The sequence below is a fragment of the Phascolarctos cinereus genome, unplaced genomic scaffold (genome assembly GCF_003287225.1).
Source record: "Phascolarctos cinereus isolate Bilbo 61053 unplaced genomic scaffold, phaCin_HiC Scaffold_9;HRSCAF=440, whole genome shotgun sequence".
NCBI classification, from domain to species: Eukaryota; Metazoa; Chordata; class Mammalia; order Diprotodontia; family Phascolarctidae; genus Phascolarctos; species Phascolarctos cinereus.
The window spans coordinates 255,437,729-255,451,804 of NW_027556402.1; the positions used below are offsets into that span (position 1 = coordinate 255,437,729).

General features: G+C 54.3%; 1 protein-coding gene across 1 annotated transcript in view; it reads right to left on the minus strand.

Moving 5' to 3' along the window:
• NRXN2 (neurexin 2) overlaps window positions 1-14,076 on the minus strand; it is a 177,900-nt gene that overhangs the window by 85,918 nt on the left and 77,906 nt on the right. The window contains 5 exon segments of the mRNA XM_020968358.2: window positions 1,416-1,797; window positions 2,699-2,818; window positions 4,876-4,902; window positions 11,369-11,572; window positions 12,118-12,504. Coding sequence (XP_020824017.1) covers window positions 1,416-1,797; window positions 2,699-2,818; window positions 4,876-4,902; window positions 11,369-11,572; window positions 12,118-12,504 — 1,120 coding nt within the window.

Sequence of the window (14,076 nt, forward strand, 5' to 3'; positions counted from 1 at the left end):
TCTTCATTCCCACTCTTTCCCCTCAGTTCTACTTCTGAACACCCAGCCGCTGGATGGAGAAGCCTACCCTGGTGGGGTAAGCAGGGAAGGAAGCTGTGGGCAGGGGACCTAGGAGCACAGCCGCATGGGGGATTTCCTGCTGAACTGTCAGCAGCAGTTGGCCCCAGGGAAAGGGGCATGGGAGCAGAAAGTGGCACTAACCAAGTGCTTAACTTGTGCTGATAGCAGTGGGGCTGACTGGGGAGGACATGAGATGCCTTGCTCCCCAAGCTGCAGGTGCTCTAACTCAGGAAAGTCTGAAGACTTCCATGAGGAAAGATGGATCCCAAGAAAAACTGAAAGCATTGCAGGAGACTCCAAGGGACATCAGTGCTAGCAAACACCTGCTTCCAACCTCTCTTTCTGCCCTGAAGTCTAATCCTACTCCCCATGGCTCAGGAAACCCAGTTCTCATCCTGTCCTCTCCATCTCCATGCCTTCCCTCACCGGATCCCCCATGCTTGGGGACAGGATCCTTCCCTACTCTCTCCATCCATTAGAGTAGAGGCCTTAGCCAGGAAGCCTTCCCCGACTCTCCCAGAAGGCACGGGTCTCTCTTCCGTATTTACTCCAGCGTCCCTTAAACACGTCTTTAGAATCTAGGCTCCTTAAGGAAAATACTTGTATCTTATTCTACCCCAGCACCCAGCACGGGGCCTGGTACAGAGTTTGGCGTCTAATAAATGAGGGTCAAATTGAAACGTGATTGAAGAGCTGAGCAAAGAGACCCCTTTTTGCCTTTGTGTCCCCAGTGTTCCTAGTGGTGTGCTTACCAGATACTAAGCATTTGATAAATATTGAGGTGAATAGAATTGAGTTAGAGTGAATGGAGGTGGTATATCTGTGCCCACAGGGTGGCATCAAGCCCTTCTCCCACAAACCACCAGGAGTGCTTTGTGCAGTTTTTATATCTGATTGAGTCCTTTGTATCTTCTGAATTTTTATGAGGTGAAAACAAAGGCTGTCCTGTCCATATGCATTGTTATCCCGAGTGCTTGTATGCTACAGTTGGGGAAACCTGGACATAAGCCATCCTTAAGCTTTATTTTAGAGGTTTCCTTGGAATTTATAGGTGGAGGAGGGTGGTATAATGAGTCAAAGGACTGACTGTCAGTCCTCAGATTAGACCCGGTCCCCGTGAGCCCATAGTTTGGGGAAACCTGGGTTCCACCTTGGGTACAGAGAGTTCACTGAAGGAAAAAAGGGGCAGACCTATAAGTAGTGGATTGGGGAGCTAGGCCAGTGGGCATCTAGCTTGGCATCCATGCCCTGTCTCTTTGCCAACCAAGCCAGAGGGACACTCCCATGGGGATGAAAGGCAGGAGGGCCATGGGCCTGGAGGGAATAGCCCAGGGTCGGGGAGTCAACTGGCTCACCCCTTGACCAGCTCAATAACGATGAAGTCATTGCCATTGCCTGAGTTGAAGAGGAGGAGCCCGTCGGGAGCCGTGGTCTTGAACTGAAAAAAGAGATGCATGGAGGCGTAGGCTTGGAGCGTTGCGAGTGCCAGGTAACTGGCGCGACTCTTAAAGGTGACAGGGTCGGCCACGATGGCCCGCAGGCCGAAGCGGGCGTTGAGCTCACAGTAGGTGATGTCGCCATCTTTGCACTGGTCCATGTAGGGCTGCCCATTGAACAGCAGCCCACTGAGGTGCCCGATGAAGTTGGAGGGCACCACAGAGATGAAGCGCCGCTCGGTCATGATACCCGTCTCGATGTTATGGAACTCCAACCTCGTGTGGGCACCAGCCATCTGCCCTGCTCCGGGGACACAAAGTGGAGGAAGAGAGGGTTTTAGTTAAGGGAAGGTCCCAGGGCAGGAAAGCTGCTCCCCAGTCTGGAGAAGCCTCTGGGTCCCTTCTCAAGATCATGTTTTTAAATGCATAAAATAGAATACTTAGGATGATGAACGAAACAATTATATTGAAATACAGTGATCAATATATTTTTTAAAACAAATTCAAGAGCTCAGGGTTAAAAACCCCCGACCTAGTCCAACCATCCTCATAGAGTGGGAAACTGAGGTATAGAGAAGGGGGATGCTCCCCTTCCCACAAAAGTCTTAAGTAGCAGAGTCTGGATTTGAACCCAGGTTCTCTGGTTCCAAACCTTGTACTTTCAATATGTCACACAAACTCTTGGCATGGTGCCCCCCCATTTCACCTGTTTGACCCAGAAGATCACCAATGTCCCAAAGATGGAAAGAGGCAGGTGCTCAGGCTGAGTGGAAGGTGAGCAGATTCAGAAGATTATAAATTTAGAGTTGGAGGGAACCTCTGAGGTCATCTTACCTGAATTTACCACTGACAACCCTCAGGCACAGAGAAACCCAGGATGACCCAGGCAATAAATAACAGAGCTGAGATTTGAACCCAGTCCTTTGACTCCAATTCTAACACTGCCCCACTGCATCACACTGCCCTTCCTCAGACCATGACGCTAAGAGACGTCGAGAATGAGCCCTGAGGTTCAGAGTACTTAGTGGTAAGGAAGTGTCCTTGGGAGAAAGAGGTGAGGTGACGCAAGTCACTAAAACGGGGGTGAGGGGCAGAAGTGCCAGGTGGGGCATTTGGGAAGGAGCATAATCAGATGAAGAGCCTGGGGGGAGCTAACAAGAAAGGGCCAAGACCATCCCCCCAACATCAGAGCCACTACCTACCCTCCACAGTCACATTGTCCACAGACAGCTGAAGGCTCTTGCCACGTCGTACCACGCGGACTGTGTGCCATTCATTGTCATTGAGCTTGTGTCCAGCAAAGAGCGTCTCAGGGCCTTTACCTGCGGCACCGAGGGGGGGATGAGTGGGGGACTGTGAAGCACACACACACACACTCACATACACACACACACACACACAGCCTTGCCAACACAGCCAACGTGTGCATGCACACAGTCTTACCATGTACCCCCAACATGTATACACACAGCCCCAACACACACACACACACACACACACACACAGCCTTGCCAACACGGCCAATGTGTGCATGCACACAGTTTTACCACATACACCCAACATGCATACACACACAGCCCCAACACAGACCCAGCCTCACCACACATACCCCATGTGCACATATACATAATCTCGATATATGCCCAGCCTCACCAGAAACTCTAGCATTCGCACACACATAGCCCCCAAACATATAGCCTTACCACGTACCCAATGTACACATTCACACACCATCTCTCCACATACATAGCCTCACCATACACACCCAACATGCCCATACACACACACCTACATACAATAGCATTGCATGCCTAACACACAACTTTACTACACACCCCCAGAAAGCCCCATAAAACACTTCAAACTCCTGTGTAAAACTCCACCATGTCCCCAGACACCAGGCACATCTTCCCCACACACTCTTGGTACCCATCACATACATGACTTTTACCTCCTGGATCCAGGGCTCACATTGCCCCACTCCATACGACCACACAAAATCCTTGCCACACACAGCCAGATACACCCAAGCTCCAACGCGGTCACATGTAAACACACACCCCTTCATCTCCTGCTATATCGCAATCTTCACAAACACAGCTTCTCCTGATAAAGTCATCACGCACATACAAAACCCTACTGAGCAAATCCCAACACCCCTAGGCTGACATAGACGAGCCCAACCCTGGACAAACAAACACACAGAGGAAAAAAGGGTATTCTCTGACATGATTGGAGTGGTGTGTTACATTTAATCAGCTAGGGTTGCCATCTTGACCAGACCCAGATGGCCAATTTTTGAAGGATTAAAAGACAATCAAATACACTTTGCAGTTAAACAGCCCTGAGTTTAATTGAATTGGTCTTTGATGAGTCAGAAGGCACTTTCAGACCTACAGTGTCTCTGGCCAATGCCTCAGACCTCAGCCCTTACTGTGGAGCCTGTGGTGGGGGCAAACAGACAGCCAGGACTATTTACTCCAGGAAGGGGAAAGGGATGAGCCCCAGATGCATTCACATGTATATCAGCACAGCTTCTCCAGACAGTCACAAAGACACACATGACTCTAGGTCTGCACACATGCATGCACGCACACACATGCGCACACACACACACACACACAGCCTCAGTAAGCCAAGTGAGGCAGCTACTGGGGTGGGTGGGCGCACGTCTGAGCACAGACACACACTGACCCTCTTCCCTGATCTCAGCAAACACCTTATTCTCTCGGCCCCGCCTCCACCAGCATCCCCAGGCCTGCTCCTCACAGAGCCCTCCATCACTGACCCTGAAGGCTGGACAGATCATCTCCAGGTCCTCAGTTTGTGGTCCTCCCGCCCTCTTCTACCTCTCTGGGCTCCCTCCATGCATCTCGCCTTCCCCACTGTGGCCATCTCTGGAACTGCAGCTGGCTAGCCTGGCCTGCTCCCCGCTGGATGTTGGAAGGAGGGGGCAGAGGCCAGGGTGCTCCCTCCACACCCCCCCCTCTCCATCTTCCTATCTGAAGCTTCAGGCCCCGCCCTGGGACCTGCCCTGCCTTTCCCATGTCCCACCCACCATCTGTTGGCCTTTCTTGGGTTCTGCCCTTTTCCTAGAGTCTGTTAGCAGCCTGGCTCCCTCTTTTCCTTGCTCTGCCCTTCTCTGCTTCTGTTCCCCTCTTGTGGCCATAATGTTGCCCTTCAATCGCCCCCCCTCCCCCACCCAGACCCACACATACATACATACATACATACATACACACGCACGCAAACCCTCGATTCATTCCCCCCCTCCACTTCCATCATCTCCCTCCCCTTCAGAGCCCATTTGGGGTCTCTGTAACCCCAACACTTTGCTCCCCAACCCTGATTTCAGTAGAAGAAGAGGGAAACCACTTACTGGGTGCGCAGCCGACGCGCAGGCAGTCTGGGGGGCCCGTGGGGCGGGCAGAGGAGGGGGAGGGGAGACAAAAAGGCAAAAGAAATTTTTTTTACATCCTTCACAGGGAGGGGCATCTGCGGGCGGGGGTTCCCCCGGGGCCACTTTCCGGGGACCATGCGTGCCCAGGTGTCCTCTCCCCACCTTGGGCCAGGCCTTCACCCCTCCTGTCCCCCAAAGGGCTCCAGGCCCTCAGAGCTGGGGGTCAGGGTTGTTGGGGTGATAGGGTGACCAGGCTTCTGCAGAGGGAAGGCCTGTGCCCTCCCTCCTTCGGAGAAGCCCAGGCCCTTCACATCTTAGGGAGAGGAGCACCTTGTGAATCCCAGTCATACAGTGGGGGCATGAGGAGGTGGGGATCCTGACACCCCCCTGCAGGCCCCCCAGTGTCAATGGGAGGGAGAGCAGGAGGAAGCCAGGGCCCCTGGGCCTCCAGCCATGGGCGATGCCCACTTAGAGGCCTGGGGGTGACTTTTCCTGTTGCACCCCAGGCTCCAAGCTAAATCAGGGGCTCCGTCCCAGGTGCCCACCCTGTGGCCACGGCTCACCAGAGCCCCAGGGGTCTGCTCCCTCCCCCTCCCCGGAAACCTTCTTTCTCCCCTTGCCACCCTGGGGAACACCAGGCTTTCAATGGAACTCAGGGGGAAGTCTGAGCTCCAAATGACCCTCCCTTGGAGGGGGGCACTCTGGCTGCTCTTCCTCCTTCCCCTGATGGGGGGGGTATGGATGGTCCAATCTGTGTTATAGACAGGGGCACGGAGGACCTGGCCTCCAGCCCAAGGACCCTCCTTTAGCGCCATTCCCTACCTGGAGCCACTCAGGGTCATGCAGGACGCATAAAGCTTGGGCCAAGAACGTTTTCACGGACCCCATCGAGTTCTAAAGGCAGCCCCCACGGGGCATCTGTCTGTCTGATATAGAGCAAGAGAAGTTAAAGGGGGCTCAATTCCAAACATCTATGAAGCTGCTCCTCTGAGGAGGGCCCTGGGATATAAAGGTAGATACAACACGGCCCCTGCCCTTGAGGAGCCCAGCCTTGGAGGCCAAAGCCAAGCTGCCTCTCATTCCGGCCCAATTCCTGTACGATACTAAGCTGGGTAAGGAGGTGTGCCTGGTGTTCCCCCGACCCCAAGAAGGTTCCCAGGGTTGGGGGTTCCCATCATTCCCCTGTGGCTCTGGGGGGTCGAGAGCCACTCGGGCCATAGAGCTGAGCTCCACACGACTCGGTCAACCGCAGCAGAAGAGTGGGGGGGAGCAGCCGGGACCCCAGCCCATGGCTCGGCACTGACGCAGGTCGGAGGCGAGTGGAGAAAGGAGATCTGGGGAAGGCCAAGCAAAGAGGGGAGCCTAAGGTTGGCCTAGCAGCCAGGCCAAGGTCCAGAGGGAGTTAGGGCAAGTAGAGGCCAGCAGGAGTGAGCAGGAAGGTTGGGAGAGGTCCAAGGGGAGCCGGAAAGGTTGAGGTCAGGTGGAAGGGAAGAGTGGATAAAATGGGTTAAGAGGAAGGGGAAGGAGGAGGGGCATGAAGTGGGGGTGAAAGGGTCAGCCAGCACAGACCAGGAGGGAAGAAAATGGTAGGGTGGGAAAGGGTGCCAGGCTCTGGGCTGGGGTCTCCGGGGGCTCTCTCGGGACCAGCAGAGTCTTCACCAATGAAGGGTCCAAAAAAGAAAAAGGGAGTGAGGGCAGCATGTCCCCCATCAGGGAGGGGAAAGGAGGTCCCAGGACAGGAGCTTTGAAACCTTCCTCTCCCACATGGGGAACAGAGGCAAGGGGGAGGGGAGGAAGCCCCTTTGTCTGGAGAAGGAAGTAATGTGAGTTGTGGGTTTCCTGGACTGATCTGATGGGCTGGAAAGACCAGCTAGGCCCTCAATGCTGACCACCCTGCGGGGAGCAGACGGAGAGAGGACACAGCCAGAGGAGAGAAGAAGCGGACATTTCTGGGACATCTCCAGACATCTCCACACCCACACAATGAAAGTGAACAGACACCAGCGCTGCAGGGCATGCACAGTAGGTACTTGGGTGCACCCTGCCCGGGCCGGGCACGGCCTCCACTGTGGTCTGCAGCTGGAGCCGAGGAGATGCCCGGCCTCACTACCCCCAAGGAAGGCCACACGGACACCGGGGGAAAGACCCACAGAAAGGCGGGCTGGCTGAGCCACCAGCATCTGTAGGAGGATAAGGGCGAGGCAATGAGGAGGCCAGAATGCACTGGGGCCCAGGCTGTGTCTCTGGAGGGAGAGCCCACAGTAATGAGATCACAGACCCATCCAAGTGTACTGGACCCATTATCTGTAAAGCTAACCCAGCACACACAGGCGTCACAGGCTGAATAGATAGCCCCCTCAGCAGGCCTGACAGGGCAGCCAGATACCGGAAGGCAGGCAAGGGTGTGCATTTTATCCTAGGAAGGACACCAAGCCCCTTCCCCCCAGGGACCCGAGGCCCAGCCACCAGAGGGCTGCACACTGGGGCTGGCATAAAGCTCAGACTCTTTGGACCCTCCTTGTGTCCCCGGGAGGGTTGGGGAGGGGAGGTCAGATCTTGGGGGAGGAGGGAGGCGCAGATGGACCAGGAGGAGGTGGGCCCAAGTGTGCCCAGGCTACATGCGCCCTGCGGGAGAGACAGCCTGGGATGACCTCTCAAGAGCTGGGCTCCCAGGTCCTCGGGCTCCAGCCTCGCATCCCCCCTCCACAGCCTGCACATTCACTCTACCTCACTGGATTCCATCCCTCTGCCTTCCCCATGCTCCCCTGACACTCAGCCTCAGGGATTCAAAGGGCAGAGAGCCCTTGATGATAGGCTCAACTGGGGGCGGGGGCGCTCCGCAGAGCCACGTTTCCCCTCCTACATCCTCAGCATGCAAGGAAGAGCCAGGGACCCAGGGGCCATTGTCTCCTTCCTTACCAAAAGCCTCCCCACTGAGCCAAAGCCCATCTGTCCTCCAAAGCTGAGGTCAAAACCCTTCTGTTTCATGAAGCCCCCCCCCAAACTACAGCAGCCTGTGGGGACTTAGCTCCTGACAGGCTGGAGCATCCCCAATCAGTGCTAGATCCTCTGCTTTTGGGAGGGGCTCCCTAAGGAAGAGGCAAGGGACCATATCTGAGACTTCCCCTGTGTCCCCCATGTGCCTAGACCAGTGCGAGCTGTGCAGTGAGGAAATGTGATCTAGCGATTCAGTATCACTAATCATATGAGTTGAGAGGACACTTATTTTTCAGATGGGGAAACTGAGGCCCAGACAGGAGAGAGTGCTCCACCCAAGGCCATACTGGCAAACTATGGCAGAGATGGGATCCCATCCCAGGCCCGGACTCCAAACCCAGCAAGCCTGCCACGGCCTCAGGCCAGAGGCGCCACCAGCTCCACTGACTTCGAACTTCCCACGGCCCCACAAGAGGTCCTCTGCCCAAGCCAGGAGCCTTCCTCCTCATTCACTCCCTACTCAGAAATGTGAGCTTTTCCTATTATTATTATTATTTTACACAGGTAGAAACTGAGGCCCAGAGCTGGGGAGTGACTTGTCCAAGGTCATATGGATAGTCAGGCCTCGGGTCCTCCAGCTGCAAATTCTGCCCTCGAGGGATACACTTCTGGAAGAGCTGGGGCCTTGGCAGCATCCTATCTGAGGGTCAGCACTGTGGGGTCACTGCAGACCTCAAACATCATCCCTCTCCTTCCAGCCCGACTTCCCTGAGTGGGTGGGGCCCTGGGCAGGAGGAGGGGGGAGCATTCTGGGGGGAGGGGAGTAGAATGGAAGCTCTTTGAGGACAAGCCTGTTTCACTTTTGCCTTCGTATCCCTAGCACCTTAGCCAGCACCTGCCACGTAGTAGGCGTTTTATAAATGCTTACTGACTGTTTGATCTACTAAAATTAGTTAAACTGGAGATCTCTCCGGTTTCTTTAAGTTTTAAGTCCCCAAAGCTTGGCAAAATGCCCATCAGGTGATTAATAAATGCTTGCCAATTGAGTCATTGGCTGGTTGGTTGACTGGGCACCCACCTCCTGGGCAGCTTCCAAACAACCTGTCCTGATCAGTCTCTACATCTCCTCTCGCCTTTCACAAGCCCAAGCTCCCTGAGTTCAACACAGATCCCTCTACCTCACCCCTGGACGCCCCCATCCCCTTTCCTCCAGTGGTTACGCTCTCCCCCTCCCTCACAGGGGCCAAAAGAGTGGCTCTGTGCTTGGACAGCTCCCCCCACCCAAGCCTAGATCCACAACCCCCGCTGCTGTCTGATCTTTCCCTACACACAGGCCGAGAGTGGCTGATGGGGAAGATGAAGTTCTGGCCTGTCTCCAGGATGTCAGCCCCATGGGAGTGGAGCAGAGCTGGGGAGGAGCCCACAGCCAGACTGCCTCAAAGCCCTTGGCTTCACACCCTTTCCCAAGAACTCCCATTAGGGGAGAGCAGAGGCCTCATCTTAGCTGCCCTTCCCTTCCCTATGCCCCATATGACCAAAGGAGGAGGAAGAGGAGGAGGAAAAGGAGGAGGAAGAAAAGAAAAAAGAGGAGGAAGAGGAGGAAAAGGAGGAGAAAAAGAAGGAAGAGGAGGAGGAAGAGGAAAAGGAGGAGGAGAAAGATGAGGAAGAAGAAGAGGAGGAAAAGGAAGAGGACAAGGAGGAGGAGAAAGAGGAGGAGGAAGAGGAGGAAAAAGAGGAGGGGGGGAAAGGAAGGAGCAGTGTTCCTTACCTAGATAACTGGAAGATTCCGGGAGGGACCTTAGATATGAACAGGTCAAACCCCCTCATTTTATAAAGGAGAAAACTGCACCCCAGAGAAGGGAATAAATTTGTCCAAGGTCACAGAGGAAGTGGGCGTTGAGCCAGAATTCAAACCTAGGTCCTTGCTTTCCAATGAAAGTCTCTTGTCCCATTTTGGCACCTTCCCTATGTTGATTATTTCCAGTTTGTCCCACTCAGTAGTTGGCCTGTTGCGTCCCCCATTAGACCAGGAGCTCCCTGAGAGCAGGGGCTGTTCACCTCTTCTTTTTAACCCCAGTGCTTAGCATACAGTAGGCATTTAATAAATGCTTGTTGACCTGCCGACTGACTGACCCTTCCCCTAATCAATCCAAAGGAGGCTGTATCATGTATCCCGGGCCTGTGACTTATCCTCCATCACACATCAGGCACAACAGTCTGGGCCCACATTATTTCCTGCTCCATAAATGGGACACCTGCCACCTGACAGGGTGACCCAACCTCCCAGACACCTGCTGGATGCGGGTGAGGGAGGAAGAGGGCTCTTGGACTCGAGCTGTCTCAGGTGGGGCTGAGGACCGAGTGCCAAAAGGCACCTGAGGCATCAGTGAGTCCAACTCTCCCTTTTTTCTTAACAGATAAGGAAAGTGAGGCATAGAGATCAGGAAAAATGACTTGCCCAGGTTGTCAGCAGCCAGGCTGGGTGAGCCCTAGTCCATCGCTCTTTGATGCCTCTCGAGGCACTTTCTCTGGGTCTTTTATCATCATTTTCATCTCTTACCATCTCACCCCACACTGACATCCAGTTCTGGTCACTGTGGAATCTTGTTAAAGACTTGAAGTCAGCAAAGACCGCAGTTTGAATCCCACCTCTGACCCTGACCAGCTGTGTGACCTTGGGCCAGCCCCTGCACTTATCTGAGTCTCCATTTTCACATCTGCAAAATGGGGCTAATGAATCTTGACCTGTCTCAAAGAGATCTGGGAGCTCTTATTATGGTCTGTTTCCACGTCCATGAGGGCTTGCTGGGGCTAGTGAGGGCAGCCAAGTCTACTGGAGCAGGTGGGCTACTGTGTGGAGTGCGGGAGTGGAAGTCAATTGCCCATTTCCTTCATTCCTCCACCCTTGTCCACCAGGTGATTCTCCTCATGAATTGCAATGCCTCGTATTGTTTGTGACCTGTCGTGTATACGCCCATGTCCATAGGTGGCGGCTCAGAGTGGGGGAAGACTCTGGCAGTTCTCACAGACTGGCTAAGGATGGTAGGCAGGGGCAGATTGGGCACACAGATAGCCCAGAGGAACCAAGTCTGGTTCACCTCTGCGCCTCCCAGCACCCCTGGCGCCCAGCTCTGGGTGGTGAGTCAGTGCAGAGCAGGGCTGATGGACAGCTCTGGAGTTTCCCAGCACCCCCCACCCCACTGGGTATGGCCAGGGACAGATGCTGCCGGGACTCTGTATACACTGGGCAGGGAACATTATCACGCCCCAGACACACACAAGCAGATGGTGTTATCGCACGCTGTGTGTCAACAGCTCAGAAGGTGTTATCACATACGATGGTATCACCCCCTGGGCTGTGTCCAACTCTGCCTCTCTCTCTGGCTGTGTCCATGCAGGGTGGGTCCAGTCCCAAGACTGGCTTCACTCCACCCTCCCCCACCCTTGGCACTCCTCCCAGCTTCTCCAGAGGAAGGGGATGGGATGAGGTCAAGGTCAAGGTCAGGATCATGACTGGAGCAGGAGAGGGGGTTACCAAGGTTGACGGTGAGCTTCATCTGCCCCCCATCCAGTTCGAGGCGCAGGGTGTCCGCAGACTCCTTGGAGGTGGTGGCCATCATGAGGCCATAGGCACGTTGGGACATGAAGCGCAAGGACACGTCCTCAGCTTCAGTGTGCATGGCCGTGGGCAGCATGATCTTCATGTACATGGAGCCGTCATAACTCAGAACTGTGGCCTCTGCCCCAGAAAGGGAAGGAGAGAAAGAGTGAGCACAGCTACAGAAGGGTAAACCTGGGGGAGGAAGGAGGCTGGAGAGGGGACAAGGACCAGGCAGGGTGTGGTAGACACCTCCGACAGGGAGGGAACAAGGCCAGGCATGGAGGAGACTGGAGAAGTGTGACATGGGCAACCCCAAGGTGGGAGAGAGAACAGGGATTGTGGGGGAGCGATACAGAGAGAGAAAGGACACTTTGAAGGACAGAGAAAACTGGAATGAGGATGGGGACATTTAAATGGAAAAGAACAGGACTGGGGTGGGGGACCTGATGGGGAGGAGGAGCAGTACTGTGGATCCTGAGGGTAGGGTGTGGGACATGTGGGTGGAAGAGACTAGACTACTTAGGGGATCATGTTAAGGGAGTAGAGACTAGGGAAGAGATTCAAGGGTTCTCAGGTGGGAGAGACCAGGGTCAGAAGACAGGGGACACTGATGGGTAGAGAGAGTTGGGATGAGGGTGAGGGACACAGAGGAGGGCCAGGATGGCCGGCTGACCTGTACTCACCTCTCTCACAAACCCGGCCCAGGAAGCCTGTCCCAACACAATCACAGACAAAGCGGTTCCAGCCTTCTCGGCAGACCCCCCCGTTTCTGCAGGGGGCTGTCCCACACTGCTTCAGTGTTTCTCGTGAACAGAAGGGGGCGACCCCCACAGCCCCTTGGGCTTCAGCCAAACTCCGAAGGTCACGACTGCGCCCATCGATGAAGAGGTCCCGAACACAGCCCACATATCCAGCCCGAAGCGCCGCCGTCCACACTTCGGGGGGCAGTGGTAGGTCCACCCGCCCCCCTTCGGGGAGGCCCCCCAAATACAGCTCACTCTCCAGGTCCAAGATCTCACTCTCGCCGCTGGCCAAAAACGGTGTGCTTCTGCTGTTCACTGAGATTGAGCCTGAAGGACCAAGGGAGAGAAGGAAGGAAGCAGGGCGTCAGTGGGTGTTTGGGAAGGGGCGAAGCTTGGGGAAAGTAGACAGAGGGAGTGAGCCAGGGCGAATGGGGAGACATGGAAGGAGCAATGAGAATGAGACAGGGGACAGCAAGTGAGAGAGGAGGACGGATGGAAGACGCAGGCAAGAAAGGGAAGAAAGCGGGACAGCTGAAGGAAAGAATGGGAGGATAGAAGAGGGATGGGAACAGATTGGTGCAATGGGAAGGATGCAAGAAAATGCTTGGGGAGCGTGTCCCTCTGCCATCCCTTGGGAGCACAAGATTTGACAAATGAGGTTAAGTGACTTGCCCAAGGTCACACAGCTAATAACTGTCTGAGTCCAGATTTGAACTCAGGTCTTCCTGATTCCAAGCCCATTTCACAGATGAGGAAACAGGATTTAGAACAAGTTTAATGACTCTTCTAAATGAAAACCCTTCAGATACTTGAAGACAGTTCAGACCCTTCTTGGTCACCATCTTGGTCTACCTCCACCTCATCGATGTCTTTGGTAAAACATGGCACCCAGAACGAAACATGGTCCTCCAAGTGAAATCTAAGCAGAGCACAATGGTGGGGACTATCATTCTCCAAGCATGTTCTATTTTGACATCACCCTACCCAGCACCCTAGGTGCTTCCATCTGTCCACTTCCATGTGCCTCTCCCATCTTTCTCAGAGAGTCCAGCATCTGGGGCCCAGGCTTCCTCTCTACCCCAATCCTTGCCCTCATCCTACTGACTTCCAGATACATGTTAAGGACCTTTCAAAGCTCCAGTCTCCCAATTCTTCAACATTCTCTATTCCAATGACCTTCAGCCTCTCTCAGATAATGAGACAGATAATCTCAGTCACCCACCAGAGTGGGGACATCTAGGACACATAGGACCTCAACCATTGTCCAAACGTGCTCCCTCCGAGATCTTATACCCTCTGAGTCCCCTCTCAGATCACCTCTGTTCTGCCACCTCTCTCAATGCCTTTCTCCTAAACTTGCTCTTCCTCCTCGCCATCACACCCAGATCATTGATGCTTCCATGATTCCCAGTCCCTCAATCCTGCTCTAGTCTTCCTTCCTCCAAAATCCAACCATCAAAGTTAACTGGTTCAACAAGGCAATATCCACCTTTGCATCCCTTCCTGCTTTCTCCTTCTGCGGCTCACAGCCTGCTTAATCCCTGAGCCTGGCTCACCTCCACCATCCACCTTCTCCTTTCCTCCTCTTGAGCTGCTCATCCCTGTTGGAGGAAGTCACCAAAGAGAGCAGCTTGAGCGCACCACAAATTCATATCAAACCTTCACTGGGCCCTCAATTCTGCAATCTTTCTATTATGCTTCCATGCCTGACTGATCACACCCACAACATCAGCTGTCCCATTCTTCCTCCTCTCCCCTCAAGCCCCTGATTCCACCCCAGACCCCTTTGTCTCAGCAAATGACCTTCCACCTGACATTGTGGAGATCCCCTTACAAGAGACAGTTCTGTTTTTGTTTTTGTCCTCAGCACCTAGGATGGGGTCTGCCGTGTAAGAGACT